Raw genomic sequence first — 19,531 nt, forward strand, 5'->3', positions numbered from 1 at the left:
GATTACATTAAATAAACAAGCACTAAGGGGTGTAAAAAATCCCATGGGAGGCAGGCGCCGCCGCGCTGCCCGCAGCGACCCGGAAGCTCTTGGCCGGCCGGCCAATCCGCTCGCGGCCGACCGGAAGTCCCGCCTCCCGAGGTCCGCGAGCTGCCGGCGCATGGAGCGCCCTGCCGTCCGGTGTAGCCCGGGTCCCAAGGAGGGGGCCGGGGAGAAGGAGGAGTGTGGCGCCTGTTGCGGGGCTCCTCTGACCTGAGGGAGCCCCGATTTAGATGAGGCGACGCTGCGCCGTGAGGAGCCCCGCCGGAAGAGCGCAGTTGGTGAGTGGGGCCCAGGGGTGATGTAAAGTGCGTGCGTGCCTGTGTGTATGCCTGGGGGGGGCGTGGGGGAGGAGTGTGTGCGCGCGTGTGTGTGCGTGTGTGCGCGAGGGAACGTGTGTGCGCATGCGTGACTGTGTGTGATTGAGAGAGAATGCGAGGTAGGGGATAGTGTGCCTGTATTTGTGCCGTATGCCTGCGTGTGCATGCGCGCGCCTGTGTGTGTGTGTGTGTGTGCGTGCGTGCATGCATGCATGCAGAGGGGTGGGGGCTGCCTGTGTCTGTGTGTGAGAAAGGGCTTTGCGCATGCGTAGCTACCAGACGCTCGCTCCAGAGGTGAAATCTGACCTCGTCAAAGCGCGCGTCTGGTAGCTGTCCACATTCCTAAATACGGGCCACAAAAGGTCTGAAGCAGACACTCTCAATGCTCACGCATTGAGAGTAGGTCTGCTCGACCTAAAAACATAAACCGGTAACCTATTAAGCAAAGCAACTTGATCAGAGACAGAACAATACATACACTTACAGTGGATAATATGATGTGCTCTAACATTTGAAGTAGCATTAATAGCTTAAACTTACTTTAAAACTAAATGCAAGTTAGCTGAAAGTCGTGGATCCGTAAACTGCGTTGTTCTGTTGTTATGGTCAACAAAATAAACTCTCCCTGTTGCTGTATTACGGATTTCCCATCCTGGAGGCAGAGGACCAAGCTCTTCACAACTGACGTTGCTAAGATCCCTGTTACAACAAATATAAAATTGTCTCAGTCTCAGTCTCTTGTCTCTGAATCAAAAGAAAATAATGTGAATCAGAACAATTCCACACAGTCTAAGAACACGTATTGTAACAGAAACCTGATCAGCTCAGGTGGACTCATGTATTCCCAAAGATGAAAACCAGAACAGAAAATAAAAGAGCAAGACTTACAAAGGCATCAGAAGGTTGTGTTTTGTTTTATTTTTAATTATGTAGCAGACCACGTTTAACTCCAGCGATGCCAAAAACAAACCCGAGGCATCCTTGCCAAATAAGTCGGACTGTCCTACAAGTTGTGATGGTAAATACTAATCAGTCATGGAAGAATAAATAATTTCACTTCCCATTTTGCATTTACCAATATGTTATTTTTTGTTTTAATAAGGTTGGTATAAGCCGACAATAGCTGTGGGAACAATCAATGGTCATACATGAAAAATGTATCAGGTAAAGAAATAGGTAGGCAGGTTTCCATCATAGAAAGAGAAGACTGGCACTGTCAAGAGTGCAAGCGGGGGGAAAAGGAGAACAGAGACAACAGATATAAAAAATATTGCTGCTTCTAGGGCCAGACTTCTCTTGGTCTCCCAGTCCTCCTCCTCCAGAAAAAACTCTCGAACCACAGACCAGCACCAGTCCCAAATGTCCTGGAAATCCTGCCGACATTGTAACAAGCAACTCCACAGAGTTTCATCTGTTACCCATATGTAACCCCTCAAAACACGTAATGGAGATATCACTTCCCATTATGTTCCACTTGTAGTGTAATAGGGAAGCATACTAAGGCAGTGAGCGCCTGTCCACACTGCTTTCTTGACCTTCAGCAGAGCTCTTTTTCTAGACATGGCACTCAGGTTGGGGTAGAGCAACAGTCCATTCTCTCCTGCCATTACCCCTTTTTAATTATTTTTTTTTAAAGATTTCATTGCTCCAGCCGTGCGTCCTTAGTACCACCATCACCTTGCACCTACTATAGAAGCCCATCCTTGGCACCTCAATGGCAGTCTTTACAACTTTTGGATAACTAGGGCACTGTCCTTCTGATGCTGTAACAGATCACAAAACAGTCTCCACCAATGCTAGTAGTGAGTCAGGCAAATTTTCTGCATGGATTCCAAGCACTATATCTGTACCCCTACTTTAGTCTTCCACATTTCATGTTTTAGCATGGTGTCTGGTGCACACTGTTTATAGAAGTAAATTCTTTCACCGTCGTTGTGAACTCTGCTGATGAGATCTGTAGGAAAAGCACCCTTTCAACTATTCTCTCTCCAAACCACTCTGTCACACATTCCCTCAATTTTCTTTGTGATATTTTGCTCTTTAGTTTAATCTATACTAGTATTCTCTGATCTTGGTGCAGAGTGCTGCAACAGATTTCAGCACAACGTCTTCTAAGGATATGTACTATGCATTATATTCCTCCTATGGTACAGGCAGGGGTTTAGCTTAGTCAGTGAGATTCAGTGGGAATGAACCTCAAATTACCCAACTAAAAAAGCAGTGGGCTATAGGGTGAATGGGCGAGATGAACAACGTTCAGGGTGAACGGTTTCCACGAGGAGCAGAGCAACTACTAATTTGCATTAAGTGAGCCTCTGGAGTGGATTTAGAGTGTGGTGGACAGGTGTTCAGTTGCAACAGAGACTCAGTCCACCAGGTCTGCTCACCGGAATCAGAGTTGGGCAGACTGCATGTTTTACACTGACAGAGTAAAATGTACTTTAATTTGCTTTATAGTGTAAAGCTTCCTCCGATGGAGTAGGCATTGTCGTAGGTAAACCATCCAACTGTCTATCTTATTAGGAGTTAACTGTCTCTCATTGTGAGAAGGGAGGGTATAAAAAATGTTTTGTTCTTTTAATTAACCTCACATGATGAGAATTAACTCCCAAGGTGTAGTCATTCATTTTTTATTTTTTTGTTTGTTTTTTTAAAACAAACTCTCCCTTTGGGTATTTGTTTTAGGAAAATAAAAAAACTTTTGAAAAGTTTGACAGCCACATTTTTCCTACATTTACTGAAGCCAGCAAAAAGGAGCATCCTGCTGTTATGTTCCATATAGGTACCCCAATATAGGCTCAGGTAACATCCTACCCTTTCACCTATATTCTCCCCTACCACTACACTACAAAACGGTTCTTGAGACTGACCTTTTACCTAGTTACGGAACTGCTAACAGGACGTGGGGTTTTCCCTGAAAACTAGCCTCATCCATTATGCATGAGGATTCTTGGAGGCTCAGCAGGAAAACCATCTCCTGCATAATAACTATGTATAAGGGTCATTCCTTACTGTATCCTAAGTTCGACATGACACAGCAAGGCAGAACCCCTGAGGGTACCACTTTGGGTATATAAACATCATATCTTTGCTGAGGCAGAGAGAGGAGAAAAGGACTTCCATGCTGACACACTGACGCAGCGGTTCCTGCACGCAGAGACTCCAGCTCGCAGTCAGACATCCCTTACGGGTTGTCCATCTTGAGACCAACAGTCAAATTCAAATTTAAAAAAGCTTTATTTCGATATTCACAGCGATATCATAAAAGCATACATTGTTAGAAAAATACATTGTTAAAAACAGATATAAGTCACACAGTGCCAGTGCGATTCCTTTTTAGAAGGATTAAGCATTTTTTTAAAAACAGGGGTATTTATCAGAAAAGTGACAAGTGCAGTTTTATACAAACAAGATTTAACAATAAAACGATCTTTAAAATATTGTGCATTTAAAAAGTTTTTAAAATAGGTAAGTACATTTAATATATTACATCGAGTTCCTAAACTTTACCAACAGTTTCAAAAATTTAGCTAAGGAGTGTACCACTTCCATATTTTCCAGCTGTTGTAGTCTAATGAAAGCATTTCTACAAGACAGGAGGCCCCACTCCTTAAGAATTGGTTTAAGTAGGATCTTTCTTGGGACCTGATAAAATTTACAGAATAAAATACAATGCAAATTAGTTTGGGGGGCGAGATCATCGCAGGGACAGGGCGTCATTTCTCTCGACCAGTCATTACAAGATGGAAAGGTAATTAAACGAAAAAAAGATCCCAATCTAAATCTTGCAAGAAGCATTCTAGAGTAGCAATTAATATCGCTAGCAAGGTACATTTGGAGGCCTTGTTCGGTTGTGATTTGTTGATAGGCCAACACTGATTTTTTTGAGTTTTTCCGTGGACCATCTTTTATTTGCTAGATGGTCCATAGCCAATTTGCGTAGCATTTTTCTTGGCATTGTTTCCATACTAGATGGATTCTTAAAAAACTCAGGGTGGCCAATCTCAATCAGCATTATTTCCACAAAAGACAACCATTTGATTTGTTTTACACCGTCAAGGTTTAGGCAATCAGATATTATATTACGATTAAAGACTGTCTCTGGAGTTAGCCACAGCTTATGCCATAACAAAATGGGCTCAGTCATTATTATATCAGAGATGTAAGGGAGACCAAGTTCTAGGTGTACTAAATAGCTAGCTGTGGATTTGGGAACCTCCAGGAGGTATCTGAGAAAACAGTTTTCGATTTGCTGAATTGAGGTTGAAGTATCAATCCCCCAGATACCAGAACCATAGGTGGCCGTAGATACACATTTCACCTTGTATATTACAATCAACTCCTTTACGGGTCTACCCCCAATTTTAACCGCAAAGTTCTGCAAGGCTCCGATTGCCCTAGAAAAAGCAAGTTTTCTGGCTTTAATTGCTGTATGCCAAGAACACTTCCTGTGAAAAGAGATCCCAAGATAGGGAAATGTATCTATAGTCTCTATCTTTCTACCCTCAATAAAAATGGGGCAAGGTATTTTCTTTGTACCTTGTCGGCAAGACATGGAAAAGGTTTTAGATATATTAACCTTAAGTCCCTTTTCGCTCATAAAAAGTGTAAATTTGGAAACAGCCCTTTGTAAGCCCAACCTGGTTTGAGACATAATGGCAGCGTCGTCCGCATACAAAAGGATGGGGACAGGATGGCCCTGGACAGAGGGGTAATCATTTGGTGAGCTGTTCAAGTGGTCGCCAATAGCATTTATATAGAGGGAGAAGAGCAGGGGGTCCCACAGTCTCTCACTTCAGGTAATGGTGTTGAATTTATCCTAGAGAGATTCCTGGCAACACACTTGGGTACATCTAGTTAGGGTCGCACCGTAGGAGTACGTACTTTTACTGTCATGTATTTTAATACCTGCCTGTATTCATTGTCTTAGCACTATGGTAGAACTCAACCATCCTTTTACTCTGTTGGTGCATATAATCATTTATATCTGTTTCTGTCTGATGGTTGTTTCAGCACACTTATTTTACACTAGAATGACGCTGGTTCAATAAATGCTTATTTAAATCGCCCCCACTGTTTGATCTGTGTATCTCTATGAGACAAAGTGAGCACGAGTGACTGAGCGAAAAGTATTGCACTGTTTCCACGATCCCTGATAGGAGAGAGTTGTCATGTTCGATAGTTGTCAAGAACTATTCTCTCCTTGGTAAGAGGGGTTTCTAGTGGCACTGTGGGCTAGCTGGTATACAGGCAAACATACCGGGTAGGGGTGTCTAGAATCAGCCTGGACACCAATCCAACAGTCTATGTTGTCTAAGTGCGCAGATCATATATAGGTTTATAGGAACTACACGATACAGCCTATGTTTAGAGTTGTCCCAAGGGCTGGCAGACATCTCAAAATTTGACAGTTGGAGTAAAGTCTGGGTGGAAGACAAAATCTTCCACCACTTGTCTGTCTTTATTCAGTCTGCCTAACCCTACATCAGGACCTGTAGAGAGTGGCAAAATGGGTGAAAAACTATGGTTTCAAAAGCAACTCCAAGGGATTGAGAATGGTTAGACAATTTGCAAGTATTGATTCCATCACCTGTTGGGTGTTTGATCACCAGTAGTATGCTAGAAACCCGAGATTGGCACACCTTTCCATGCCTTCTACTGCCAAGGTTTGTGAAAAGCAGTACATGAGCCTACATTCAAAGATCACTTCTACTGGTGCAGATGTGCTACTTTTTTGGTAAACTGTACACTATATATGTAAGTTCCTGATCAAAAAAAATAAGTGACATCGGGATTATGAGAAAAAACAATACTGTTAAAGCACCCACTGCTCAAGGACCCCAGACAACTTCCAGGTGAAGAATACAATTATTTAGGGGTTTTCACACCCTCCCTGAAGCTACGCCCCTCGGTATAGGTGTGACGGGCTAACACTTAATCCCGTTTAAAAACACCTCCTGGAATACCATGTGCAATATGAGAGACACAAAGTCGACCACTAATGAGCCCAGACCTCTGCCACTACGATGGCTAGGTTGCCAACGAAGAAATGGGTCCTTTTCTGGTGCAGCTTCCCGGTTGTGTGCCCCTCTACCAGGCATAATCCGATTTCCTTGGTCCCATCTGTCTGCAGACCGCTTTATGGTGTCTTCCGCTCCTCTTAGTCATCTCACAGCTGGCTCCAGTGCTCCCCAGCAGCCCAGGTGCCTCTCCCACTGCAGGAACCCCCATAAAGGGGTAACCGATACTACGTTTTTCTGCATGATTGTGAATTTCTGTTGGAGCAAGGAGAGCAGCGTCTAGTCACCAACATGACTTCGCCGGGACACAGAAACCATTCTCCTGCGAAATGTCCCCCAATTTCAGCTGATCATCAGCACTTGGGCTAAATAACGAGAAACCTGGTGTTGGGCAGGAGCTGGAAGATACCAACCCAGGGCCCAACCTGGGAACGGCCCGGTCCGACACCCCAAAGTAAAGTTTAAATTGAGAATACAATTTGCCGCAGCATTACATTTTACTAATATTGTTAAACCTTTGTAATATAAAGCACCTTAATAGAGTACCATTCTGTCTATATGGTTTAAAGAAATATTTGTACTATTAAAGCCAAGTACTGAAAATGACCGAATATTGTCATGAATCAGGGACCTCCTTTATTTTGTAACATCCTAACTGCACTCCTCTCACACCCCGAAGGGACTACTTCAGTTAAGTATTGTGCCAGTCTGAAGTTAATCCAATAAAACAGGAGTAAACAACAAAAACTACGTATTCATGTAAGAGCTCTGCCAATGCACCTTTAATTCCCAATTTAGGTCCATAAACCTAGGAATACGACTGATGAAAATGAATGAGAGTTGCAGTCTTTAGCTACATTTTGCGCAGTTAACTTCCTGCTCTATAAACTAAAGCTGCCATCTTCCTCTCCCCAAAGCAATGCCATGCCATTTCACCAGTATGAGGACACCAAATGTTTACAGGATAAAGAACTCCCTGCCGTACATTTTACGGATATCGACCATGGGAAGGTTCCTTTGTACGGTCATGTAACCGTGAGATGACTTTCAATACTTTAACATGTGGCAGAGGGTATTTTATTCCTTATAATATTTGATCACACCATCACTCTTCCTACAAACCACTTAAAACCTTGGTGTTTTGCTGCTTCATGTAAAAGAGGTAGTATGATTTCAGACATGAAGAATAAAAGCAGAATCTATAGTACAAAATGAAACGAGCCGCAAATAAGTTAGTAATTTGTTGCAAAAGAACATCTGAATCAGCTTTGTTAGATTTCGAAAATATTGCAGCTCAGAATGTGTAGAAACATATTGCCATAATTACCTCCTTTTGGCTAATAACTTCACTTTAGAAAAACAGATCAGTAGAATGAAAGACACTTCTTGTTGTTGAAACTACAGCTGTAATTATGTTCTGTGTTCTGCCATTTACCTTGGCTGTTGTGTCTGGCAGCAGACATTATGATGTCACATCTCAACTGTGGTACATGATTACAGCCAACTGTTTGTGAGCAGCTACGTTGTTTTGTTATAACCATGACCAGAGATGTCACAACTTGACTTTAAATAAGAAAATTAGAGAACGACTTTTATACAGGAATCGCAAGCTTCCATGGGTTATAAATACATTCATATATTTGTTCCATAAACATTAAAATCCGACCTCCAATCTCACAATGTCCCTAGGGACTGTTGTCAGAAAATTATAAAAATGTACTGGAAAGAAAACCGGTAAATGAGACCCTCGCTCTTTGTTCAGAAGTGATGTCATCTACCAGAATGTCGAATTATGTGCCAGATCTCAACCTTTTATACCACTACAAGTCCTATTACAAGGCTGCTTAACTCATTCGCATGTCAGTAGAACGGAGTAGAAGGTAATAATGGTGAATAAATATACTACATCCCAGCTATGCTGTTTGCCCCTCAACACTGATTGATGGATGTGTGTCCGTGTGGTGAAAACCGATTTGTGTTAGAGGCTCCAGTGCACCCTATTTGCATTTTAGGGGTGGACCCTTCATAATCTTGCAGCACTCCTGTCTAATCACCCACATTTTTAGCTGAGATGCCATTACAAATTTCCCTAGTGCCCAACCCACAATGACACCAAACTCTGTCCTTGCCATCTAACCATTTAAAAAGTACCACGTGCCTAGGCGCCTTTACCACCCAGCCCCATTCAGGAAGTTACTACTGCCCTGTAGGCCCCATTCAGAAAGCTGCTACCATTCAGCCAAGGGTCCCAGATATTTATTAGCTCTTTCAGAAAGTTATTGACAACCCCCCACACCCTCGTCCTCCCCAATCCATCGCACATTTTCAAGCCCTCCTCTGCACTGACGAGAGCTTCCATGAAATCCTTTATTTTGTGAAGGAATCCCTTTACATTTATTGTAAGCTGTTGTGCAGAATTAGTATGGCTCTTCCAATGCCTGATTAAGTTGTGAGGCACTCCGATTCTCAGTCTCTGTGCACCCTTTCAGTGGTATGTGATTGGAAGGGTGTTGTGTAGGCTGACCCATATGGGAGATGGTAGTCTAGGTGTGAGTTCAAAGACATGCTCCCAACATGGTGCAGCATTTTTTGCAGTGGTGGCACGGGAAGTGTTGCACAGAATGAGAGGAGTCACAGTCACACATACGAACGCACAAGTTGTATGGTTCATAGTCTGTGACTTGTGTTTATAATGAATTTAAGAGCCATTTCTTTAGTTCATAAAGGAATTGGATGAAATTGTCTATTTCTAGCAGGGACTGAATTTCAGATTTTTTTTTTTTTTTTTTACAGAGAAAGAGGTTCCACAAGTTCTGATCTTTCTGAATGGAGGTAGAGTTAATAATGGGGGAAGCATTAACTGCAGTCATCTTGTCTGGCGGTATGACTTATGTTTTTGATTAAGGAAGTGTGGACCAGTCCCAGGGATTGTTCAGAGAGCTATACATATTGCTCTAACACTTATGCTTCTAGATATTGCGAGCCAGCATAAGGAGAAAAGGCACTTTGGTTATAGGAATATGGGAATCTTATGAGATTGTAGGTTGTTTGGTAGCAAGCTCAGGTGTGTGTACACTTTGTTGGTCTTTCCCACAAAATGAGAAGTCAGAGTCACTCCTTACATCTGTGAGGGAGTGGTTTCATTTGAACACAACACCCTGTTCTTAGCTGCAGTAATTCGGAGGCCTTCTTTGCAGGAAAGGCACCAAAGGAGATGCAAAATGAGTGGAATGTCTGTCAGATTGTTCTTTAGCCGTTAAGTGGCAAGATGTTCTGGTGTCTTGGACTACTGCATTCTCCATATACGTTTGAGTAATTTTATGATCATTTTAAATAAAGAAAGCTCTGAGCAATTTAATCAACCAGATGCATGAGGAGTGTGGATGTTTCTGGATGGAATTTCATTGTTGAATGGTTCTGATAGTCATTCATTGAAGTTCGGAATTGCCACTTTCAAACAACTGAAGGTATAGAATGTGGATCTTGAGTAGGTTAAGACATTTTCAAGGAAGTCAAGTTTCAGAATCTTGTATTCTTAAAGAAAATAAAAAAGATTTGAAAGGTCTGGTGTTATCTAATATGTTATCCATGATGTGTCATGCAATACTGAATTTAGTCAGCAATGAGCTGTACAAATTGCAAGGTTCGAAGCCTTGAGATTTTTCTTCGCATTTATGGTTGATTCAGTTTTTCAAACCTAGGGCCTGATTCACAAAGGGCCTCCGCACTCGTGGCAAAAGCCTGCAGTCATGGGAGAGTCTCCACACTCAGAGCAGAATATCCACCATGAAAATTCACATGGCAGAGATTCTGCCCGAATGCCCGCGACTCCCCCACGAGTACGGGGCCTACACCACAAGTGCGCAGGCCCTTTGTGAATCAAGCCCCAAGTGTTTGAGTCACCCAAGGACAGTAATTTCAGGATGGTTTAGCATGAGAGAGGAGAAAATCATATACTGAAGTGAAAGAGTTATGATTGGGTACGGTATGCTAGTAGAAACAAAATTGTGTCATCAGCGAATACGTGGTGTTTATTTAAGGTAACTTAACATCCTAATACTGAGAAATTAAGTGAGTGCAAGGTGTCTACGGATTTCTTACGCAGAATGACGTTTTCTACAGACAAAATATATTGGCTTTTTCTTTTAGCTTTTTATATCATTTGGGCTGTAGCATCTGACAGACATGCTTCAGTTACTAATAGCCAATTTAGTTGTATGTCTGCGATTAGATCATTTATGTGTTGTTTGTTCTTTGATAGTGTGTTGCACTGATGAGAATGAAATGTTAGTCTTTTGATCAAAACAACAACAAAACAAGATGTTAGCTGGGAAGCAGGTATCTTTAGGCTGGATGAAGACTTTAGGAAAGAGAGGTGGAGGATTTTGAGTTTGGAGCAACATGTGGATGAAGAAGATAGCTTGATGTAATGCAGAGAATTTCGGAATGTGGCTGCAGGAGTGGTGAGGTTTAAGTTTTGTGATTGGACAGTGGGAAAAGCGAGGTGTTTGAAGAGGTGAGTGGAAGAGGCGAGGGAGACAGATGCTGTGGGGTACCAGCTAGAGTTTTTCGCATCATAGAGAAAGAATGGGATTGAGAAGTAGGATTTAGGGTTGTTGTTTTGGTTGAGGGAGCAGTAAGAGTGTGGTTCTTATGACCTGGAGGTTGACAAATGGCTATAGCGTGAAAACATAGGGAAGGATTATGAAGGGGTGTGAAACCCCGGAGGAGGGTCTGTGAACCAAGTTCACACCAGAAAGTCCTGGAGGACAGAAAGGGCAAAATAGCCATCCCTCCGCACTAGACTGTCCTGGCAGTTATGTCTGGTGAACGTGTGTATAGATGCCCGCGTTGCCGCCTGGCAGAGGTCAATGAGTGGGACTCCGCATGACCATGCAGTAGTTGCTGCCGTAGCCCTAGTGGAATGAGCACACAGACCCACTGGAGGCTCCTTTTTCGGTAAAGCGTAACAAACCGTAATACAAAGGACAACCAATCAAAAGATGGTACGCTTTTTGACAGTCCAGCCTTTCTTGGCAACCACATTTCTTTGGACGGGTGCGGAGGTTGGAAAAACGTGGGCAGAGTAATAGTTTATCCTATGTGAAAAGGTGTAACTACTTTAGGAAGAAACAAGGGTCTCATCCTAAGCACCACTTTGTCCGGATGAACAGAGAAGAAAGGGGGCTTAGAATAAAGAACTTGAAGCTCACTCACTCTGAGAGCAGAGGTAATGGCAACAAGAAAGGCAGTTTTCATGGTGAGGAGCCTGAGCACAACTATGAAGAGGCTCGAAAGGAGCGTACATTGTAGTGTAGTTCCTATTTTCCCAATAGGCCCTGCGCATTGGAATAACATAATCAGCAGTTTTGACGTAGAAGTGCGGTCTTCCAGGTCTCTACTGACTATGCTAAACTTAATTGGGTTTGTTACCAAATAGCTCAGAGGTCACTGGAAACTTTCTTGACTGAATAGGAAGTGATCAGCTTTCCTGGTACAGACAAGAAGGGATTCAGTTTTCCAACAACCGCATAAACATGACAACTTTGCTCCTTAGAATAACAGTCAATCTCTAGAGTCGTGTGAAACAATAGACAGTTATTTTACTCAGTCAGTTGTGCAGATTACTTTCACCAAGATGCAGAGAATAGAGAGACGGGCGTTTCCAATAAAAGGTATTATTTATTGAACAGTCTTTCTTCTCATGCAAGAGAAATGAATTGCCACAATTGCAAGACTAGTTATTATAAAAAGTGCGTACAGTAAAATGAGGATTGCGAAATACTGTAAAAGCATTGATATGGTTTCTTAGCCATACAATGGTTAAAATGAATAAAATATATACATTCATATATACATTAGCTAACGTACTCAACTGGTGCTTCTAACTACGCCTACCCCAGTGTACCTGACCTAAGCCTAATACTTGGGAGGGAGTAAGTAAGTAGCAGTTTTAGTTAAGTTGGTTTTGCCAAGGTTTGCTTCAAGAATTCGCTCTAAGGGTTTAGTCAACACCATACCTCTGGAATAGAATGTTGGAGGTCTTGTATCTCCTTCCAGGACTCGATATCCCAGTCACTCGCAAGAGTAGGCTGGAAACGCCGGAGCTGGATTTTCTCGGCAGGAGAAAAGACAGCGTCTCTCTCAGCGCGTCAAGGAGGAGGAGGGGCAGCGTCCGTGGGCAGCTTGCATCTGCTGGGCACTGCAGGGGACAGCTGTTCTGCTCCTGTATTCACCACACCATCGCTATCATCGATGTCGTTGAGGCAGCGTTTGCTTAAGGCAACGTTGGTAATATTTATACCTGAAAGGTGCCTTGTTTGACGTAAGTTTTTGGACATAAGATGTCAATAAAGATGCCACTAGTAAGTGATCGTCTCTCAGTGCTCATTAGAGTTCTATTACTAATCAAAACATAGCAAGCGGGGTTTTCCCAGGTTGCTGAGTTTTATCTTGTTGAAGAACTCGGAGTGTAATCTAGGAATCTTAGATAGTGGCTCCTGCTGTGTCATCTGCTCTAATGAGCTGCAGAGGAAGAGATTCTGAAATGTGGCTCTGATCGTGTTAGGCCAGAGACGAGTTTCTGAAATATTGCTCTTGATTGTTTATGCCATTATAGGGGTATGAATGGATTATAGCCGTATAGGGGCATAGGTCACAGTATTGATTGGGGTCCTAGATTAGAACGCGACACCCACTCCACGAATTTATGTCCATCAAATTACTAAAAACTATAGCAAAAAGATGCATGTGTAACATTACCCACCCCAAAATACATATCTGCATTTGAAATGGCGTATTTGAAATACATGAAAATATAGGTACTGTACGTCTTTAAGCATAGAAATCATTCAAAAATTATAGTATATTCAATCAGTGAACGATTTTGCGAAAAAATTACACATGAAATATCTCTTTATACAGAAAAGAAGGTCGACATAATTTCATCACATATAAATGTAATCGCTGTAACATGTGCTAGAGGCTGATGTAAAGTTATTATGTCTCTATATTTACCTAAAAATAGAAGTTCTGTTCTTTATGAATAGGTCTACTTTAAGCAAAGAATATTTGTGCCAGGAAAAAGGTAAATATTTTGAAAAAGTGTTCAATTAAAAAAAAAAAAGATTCTTGGTGAACGGGGGAATAGAGTTCCAACGCTTTTCAGTAGTTTTCGTTGATCAAAACTGACGGCCGAATTCAGAGTTCATGGGAACGCTGTGTGTCGGAATGCTTTTCAAAAATTATTGTTTCTGTTCAGGGGAGAACATCATATCAGACAGGCTCTCAAAAAATTGGTCTACAAAATCAGGTGACAGTTCGACCAAGTTCGATAACGCTGTAACTTGGCAGGTGTGAGAATGATTGCTATCATCAAAGTCTGGATCAGCAATGCTCACAGAGGGTCGTACCTGGGTGATGTCGCTCTTTTGTTTCTCACTCCACTGTTACCACCTAGTCGTAGCACAGGAGTCAACGAATGCCGTCATCGGGATTGGTAGCCGCTGGGCACAACACAATGAGTGAGCCGTTACAGGACTTAGCAAAGTATCGATATCCATTGGTACTGCTGATGGAAGTGCAAGACAGGTGTCCAACACGCATTCATCTCCGCATAGCATACATCGAAGCACAGGTAAGATGCAGGTCTGCCATATAGGTCTGAATGAAAGAAACCAGGTCATGTTCAGATCTCTCAGCCTGGCCAATCCAAGGACTCTAGTCATTCGGTCCCGGTAGCGTATTGCTAGGATCGTTTCTTCCATTCCTGCCGGAGTCATGTCTGTGTTTTGGCTTGCCATATCGGAGCAGGATGGTCAAAAATAAAATGCCTGCAACAAGTCACAAAATCAGGAGAATGCCGCCAAAGACTGAATGGACAAAATTAGGAATGATTCCCAGAATTGCTTTGAAACAGTCCCGTAAAAATGGTCTTAAATATGCCTGGGATGCCTATGGCACTCGACATGTTAAGAATTTGGCTAAGCATTTCTGTGAAATGCACGGGGCAATTTGTTGATAAAAAGGTCATGAATCTCTGATGTTGTCCTTGCAACTAGGAGATCATACGTCTCTTTTGATGACGTGATGGGCACTGTTGTCTGCAAAAGCACAGACTTCATTCTGCTTAAAGTATCAATTCGTATAGAAGAGACATTCAAACGAGGCCATATGGGAGTCTCAGTGTCTCCAGAGCCGTTTGGAAACAATGCTTGCATACAGCTTTTGACCATGGAAGTTACTTGTACGAGATATGCTTTCCCTGGCAAAAGACCACAACAGCTGTGATCCGTTATTAGAATGTAACTCCCGTTCGAGAGTTGCTTAAAGAAAGGCTCTATCTGCGTTGCAGGTGTGACATGTTGGTAGCATGAAAGGTTGTTTGAATTTACTTCACAGGGTCCGTGTAAATTAATACCTTGGCACAAAAGTATACAGCTTAGTGAATGTTTGCAGTTTTCACCACTAAGAAATACATTTTTGTTGCTGTCACTATAGCATGTGTGTGTATATGGTAATTTCCATGCTGACTTAATGTACCCTTTACCCAATCGTTCATACTTGCCAGTAGGTATGTATTCAAGGCAATTTTTAAATCGGAAAGTTGTTATCGGAATTGTGATAATCCTGTGTATTATCCATTCAATGACAGGAATTTCTGACATTGTCAATGGTAATCTCTCAAAGTTTTTCGATGCTCAGGATTGTATAGTCTGCTCCTTTCTGTGCCAAGCTGATTTGTTTATCAGTAAGGTTAAAGATGGAAAACAATGACGTTGTGTTGATTAAACGCCAAGGCACATAGCCTGAACGAAGATTTTGCAGCGTCCAGCCTAACTGTACAATAGAACGCAATTGTGACTGGCCATGCTGTAACATTAGCAAGTCTTTGTCTATTATATCTATGGCAAATGATACAATACTGTCCAGTGAATATATTCTGGAGGACAGAGTCATTAACCCATTGTCCACTACAGAAAGTGATTTTTCCAAATTAATACGATCAATTTCTCGTATTTTTTCAGCTGTTTCAATTTGTGTGACTTTCCAAGCCTCGTTGTAAGCCACATATATACTGGTCGCTATGAAACGTTTTTGACGTTGTTTGCGTGGTCCCAGAATGAAATTGCGCAAATCAGCACCATCTTTAAGTAAAGATAAGTGTAGCTTAATTTCTGCCAGTGTGGATGTTTCTAGCCATTCAAGGCACAGCTTCCCTACACTGTATGTTGTTACTATCCCTGGATGTTGTCTCTGGGAGTATCTAGGGTCTGGTCTGGTCATTGTTAACCCCTGTGTTTTATTCAGGAATCCATCTTGACAGTTATTTGTGTCAGTAGGCCAGATTAACCACTTTCTCCAATCAGGATGTGTTCTGTTTAGATGTAAAATTTTAGATACGTCTATTTCAATATCTGTAGTTGCATTATCAGGTATTGGCTTCGGAATAGACGGTTTGTTAAGGTCTTTAATCTTAGCTAGGCCAAGACAGGTTGTTTGGTGAATTGTGTCATTTAAGAACATTTGTTCTGGGATCATGCAGGCTCGAAATAATGCTTCTATGCCTTGTACCTGCCAATCTTTTGTACCCCAGATGGTTTTTGTTTCAATGTTATTTTTCCAATAATCAAAACCAAATGTCATAATTTTTTCATAAAATGCTTCTGAATATATCAATTTAGTATTTGTCAGCATTGTTTTCAATCCTGTTTTGTCTAACAGTTTATAATAATACGTTTCTGCATCACTGGTGTTAAACCCTGAGAAGTACTGGAATTTCTCATAGAATGTTTTAGAACTGCTTTTAGGTGGAGTAGCACAATGTTCCCATTGGTTATATTTAAAAACATTTCTAGGTTGTGCAGATTTATGCAAGTAATGGTCACCGTAATGTGAGAAGCAGTACATCTGTTCATAACTAGACGAACCTTGTAAATAATCATGTTCTGTAAATCTTGCTGACAACGCTAAATCAGACATCATATTATAAATACTTTCAAAATCCCAATCATCAGAAAATGTACTTGGTTTTACAAAGTCACTTAAGGAAACCTTGAACTGGTGAGGATATTTAAGGATTTCAACCGGACCATATACTTCATAGTCAGTTTTGTCCCATACTACCCCGCCGGGTATTGGAATGGCTGTGACATTTACTGTTGACAGTTATCTTTTCTTCACGTGGGATGATCTGTGTGGTTTGAGGACTAAGTTGATGTTCTGACTTGCTGTGTCCATTGAACTGTAATAAACTTTCCTAAAATTAAAACTAAAATTAGGCATAGTAGGAGTATGAATACCCCTGAAATAATCCAATGCTCAATCAAAGGTGCATCCAGATATACTTCTTTGATTTGATGAAATAGTTCTGTTGCTTTTTCTTTAAAAGTCTTTGTTTCTGGCATCACTTCGGCGTCGTTTTGATCCTCAGAAAAGTTGTTGAAATTAATGAAGTAGCCAGAGGCAGTTCTGTCAATTGTTGGAATTGTTTTCTCAACCTGTCTTTCGGTAGCACATTCTGATGCCACATCATTGTAGACTGGTGTTTCATGACGAACTGTTTCAATCTGTGTTTCAAGAGGCACGAGTTCCATGGCATTATTGCATAGTCCCTCTCTGTGCACTGCAGGTTTATCAAATGTGATTAGTCTTTCAGTTTGAACATCTTGAATTGTTGCAAGTTTGGGTATTCTGTTGTTTCTTGGGAGTCCACTGGGCCTACTGTTGATTATAGGCCACATGCTTGTGGTTTTACCAGGTCGATTGATACAACTCGGTTCTCCTTTTTACCAGCAAGGGGCGGTAGTACTACTGATCTTGTTCCGTTGATTGCTAAGACAGGTACTGCTTTTCTGTAAGAAGGCCCAAATTTCTTCTTCACCGCTATTTTCTCTCCGACTAGATCCCCAATCTTTGGAATCCAGACAGGCCTTGCTGGGGCTGGTGGTGCCTCTTCAGTGGTAGTTGGCTGTTGCTTTAACTTTATGTTGCTTAAGGATTTTCTTGTTTCATTCAAGTCCTGTAAAACAGCCAAACGGTCTTTGATGTCAAAGTCCTTATTCTTATCTTTTACCACTGATATTTGACTATCTAAGTCCTGAATGTACATTCTAGTTCCGAACAATAGTTCGTATGGGCTGAAACCGTTTAGAGAATTTCTTGGCAAGTTGTTTAGACTAAGCTGGACACTTATTAAATGTTTGACACACCCATCACCCGAACCTAATACCTTCGCTGTTATAGATTGCTTTATGTGCCGGTTTTTTCTTTCCACTACACTGTTCCCTTCGGGGTGTGATGGACAAGAGTATCGCAAGCCAACGCCCATGATGGCCATGGCCCCCTTATAAGCTCGAGAGCTGAAAGCAGGACCCTGGTCAGAATGGAACATGGCAATTGCGTATGTGCCGATAAAGACTCGCAGATCTTTTATAACGGTTCTGGCGTTAGCCGAGCGCTGGGGCCACATTTTTTAAGTGAGTTTTAGTCTAAATGATTAATAGGATGCTGGATGGCAAGTAGACAGCATTACCCTGTCTATAAACGGTAACTGGGCAACAGACTGGACCGGTTCATTACTGCGATCCCTGTCACAGTCGGGACAGTTCTTCACATATATTTGATGTTGCACGCTCATCCCCGGCCACCAGTATACTGATTGTAATTCAGTCAGAGATTCCTTGATCTTTTTGTGCCTCGGACCTTCACCCATGTGTGCGTCTGCTATTAATAACTTTCTCCGGTTCATGTTTGGAATGACCCTATCCCCCACTCCAGGGATTCGAGCAAAAGGAACGGAGTTTGCATCAATTACGTATGCATAATTGAGTGGATAGTTCATGGGTAGTGCTGCACAGTCGCCTTTTACGGACGTTTTTACTGCCAGCATGGTTTCCCCGTCTATGTATTTTTCTGAACGCTTTTTTGTGGCTACGGAAGCCGGTTTAGTTGCTTCCGCTATGGCTGTATTAGCCAATGAAATCCCTGCAACGTGAACGCCATCACGTTGATGACTCAGAGTGTGTATAACGCGAGTCTTTTGTAGTTCTTTCTGTAAAAGAACTACCTGTTTCCAAAGCATTTTATGCTTGATTGTGGCACCTGTGTCATCTTTGTAATCATTTTGAACCCAGCTCTGTAACTTGTTGTAAGAGTTGACGCAAAAATGCGAATCGCACACGATTAGTGTCGGGAATTCACGTTCTGCATTTTCAAGCGCCATCTTTAAAGATCTAATTTCAGCTCTCTGAGCCGAACAGTTTCTCACTGATTCAGTTTTTGTTATTTTCGGTCTGAATTTACCGCACAGCCAGCGACCTTCAACAATCGCGCAGGCTGCATCGTAGGATTTGTTCTCTACATTGAAATGCTGTACAAATCTATCTGTATAGATTATACAGGCGTGTTGTTGGAGAGGCAGAATTTCGATTGGCAGAGGATATTCTTGTTCATAAGTCAAATCATTCAGTTTTTTCAGTTGCGGGGCGAAATAGTATTTCACATCTTCCGCTCCAAGAGAATTTACACACTGTATCCATTTTGGATCCAGTGACACTGTAGGCAGGTTTACTGGGCTGAATAGCGCCTCGAAGGCGGATTCCGCTGTGAGGATATTGATCCTTTTGCCATGTGCTAGTTCTCTTTAATTCGCTAATGCAGTTTCTACTGCTTTCACAGTATTTTCTGTGAGACTGAATGTTTTTTCTGCTTGTGTGTACAAGTGTGATTTGTAAGCTATTGGTACAGTTTCTCCCTCATTAGAGGTCAGGTACGTGAATCCGCATCTTCCTGGGATGACTCAGATAACAAGATTGCGCGTGTTGTCACGTGTATCTAATTTTGTTTTTGCTAACATGTCTGTTTGCAGTGATCTCAAAATGTGTGTGTTTTCGAATCCAGTTGATTGGTTTAAAATCAGGTTTAATTAGTTCGTAGAGAGGTTTAACCCTCTCCGCATAATTTAGAATGTAAGTTCTACCGAAATTCAGGAAGCCTAGAATCGATTGTAAGTTCTTCAGCGTTTATGTGCTTGGAGCACAGCGCACTTCTCTAAGAAGTTGTCCGCTAGGCTTTTTCCTTCACTTGATAATTTGTATCCTAAAAATAATACTGTCAGATGGGCAATTCGAGACTTTTTAAAGTTGAATTTGT

At 41.9% G+C, this 19,531-nt stretch overlaps 1 protein-coding gene across 1 annotated transcript in view; it reads right to left on the reverse strand.

The window, feature by feature from the left end:
* Positions 1-19,531, reverse strand: part of SMURF2 (SMAD specific E3 ubiquitin protein ligase 2) — a 1,116,208-nt gene that overhangs the window by 263,976 nt on the left and 832,701 nt on the right. The window contains exon 10 of the mRNA XM_086930925.1: positions 900-1,058. Coding sequence (XP_086787051.1) covers positions 900-1,058 — 159 coding nt within the window. The remainder of the gene's footprint in view (positions 1-899; positions 1,059-19,531) is intronic.

Source organism: Lissotriton vulgaris, chromosome 7, assembly GCF_964263255.1.
Source record: "Lissotriton vulgaris chromosome 7, aLisVul1.2, whole genome shotgun sequence".
Classification (NCBI taxonomy): Eukaryota; Metazoa; Chordata; class Amphibia; order Caudata; family Salamandridae; genus Lissotriton; species Lissotriton vulgaris.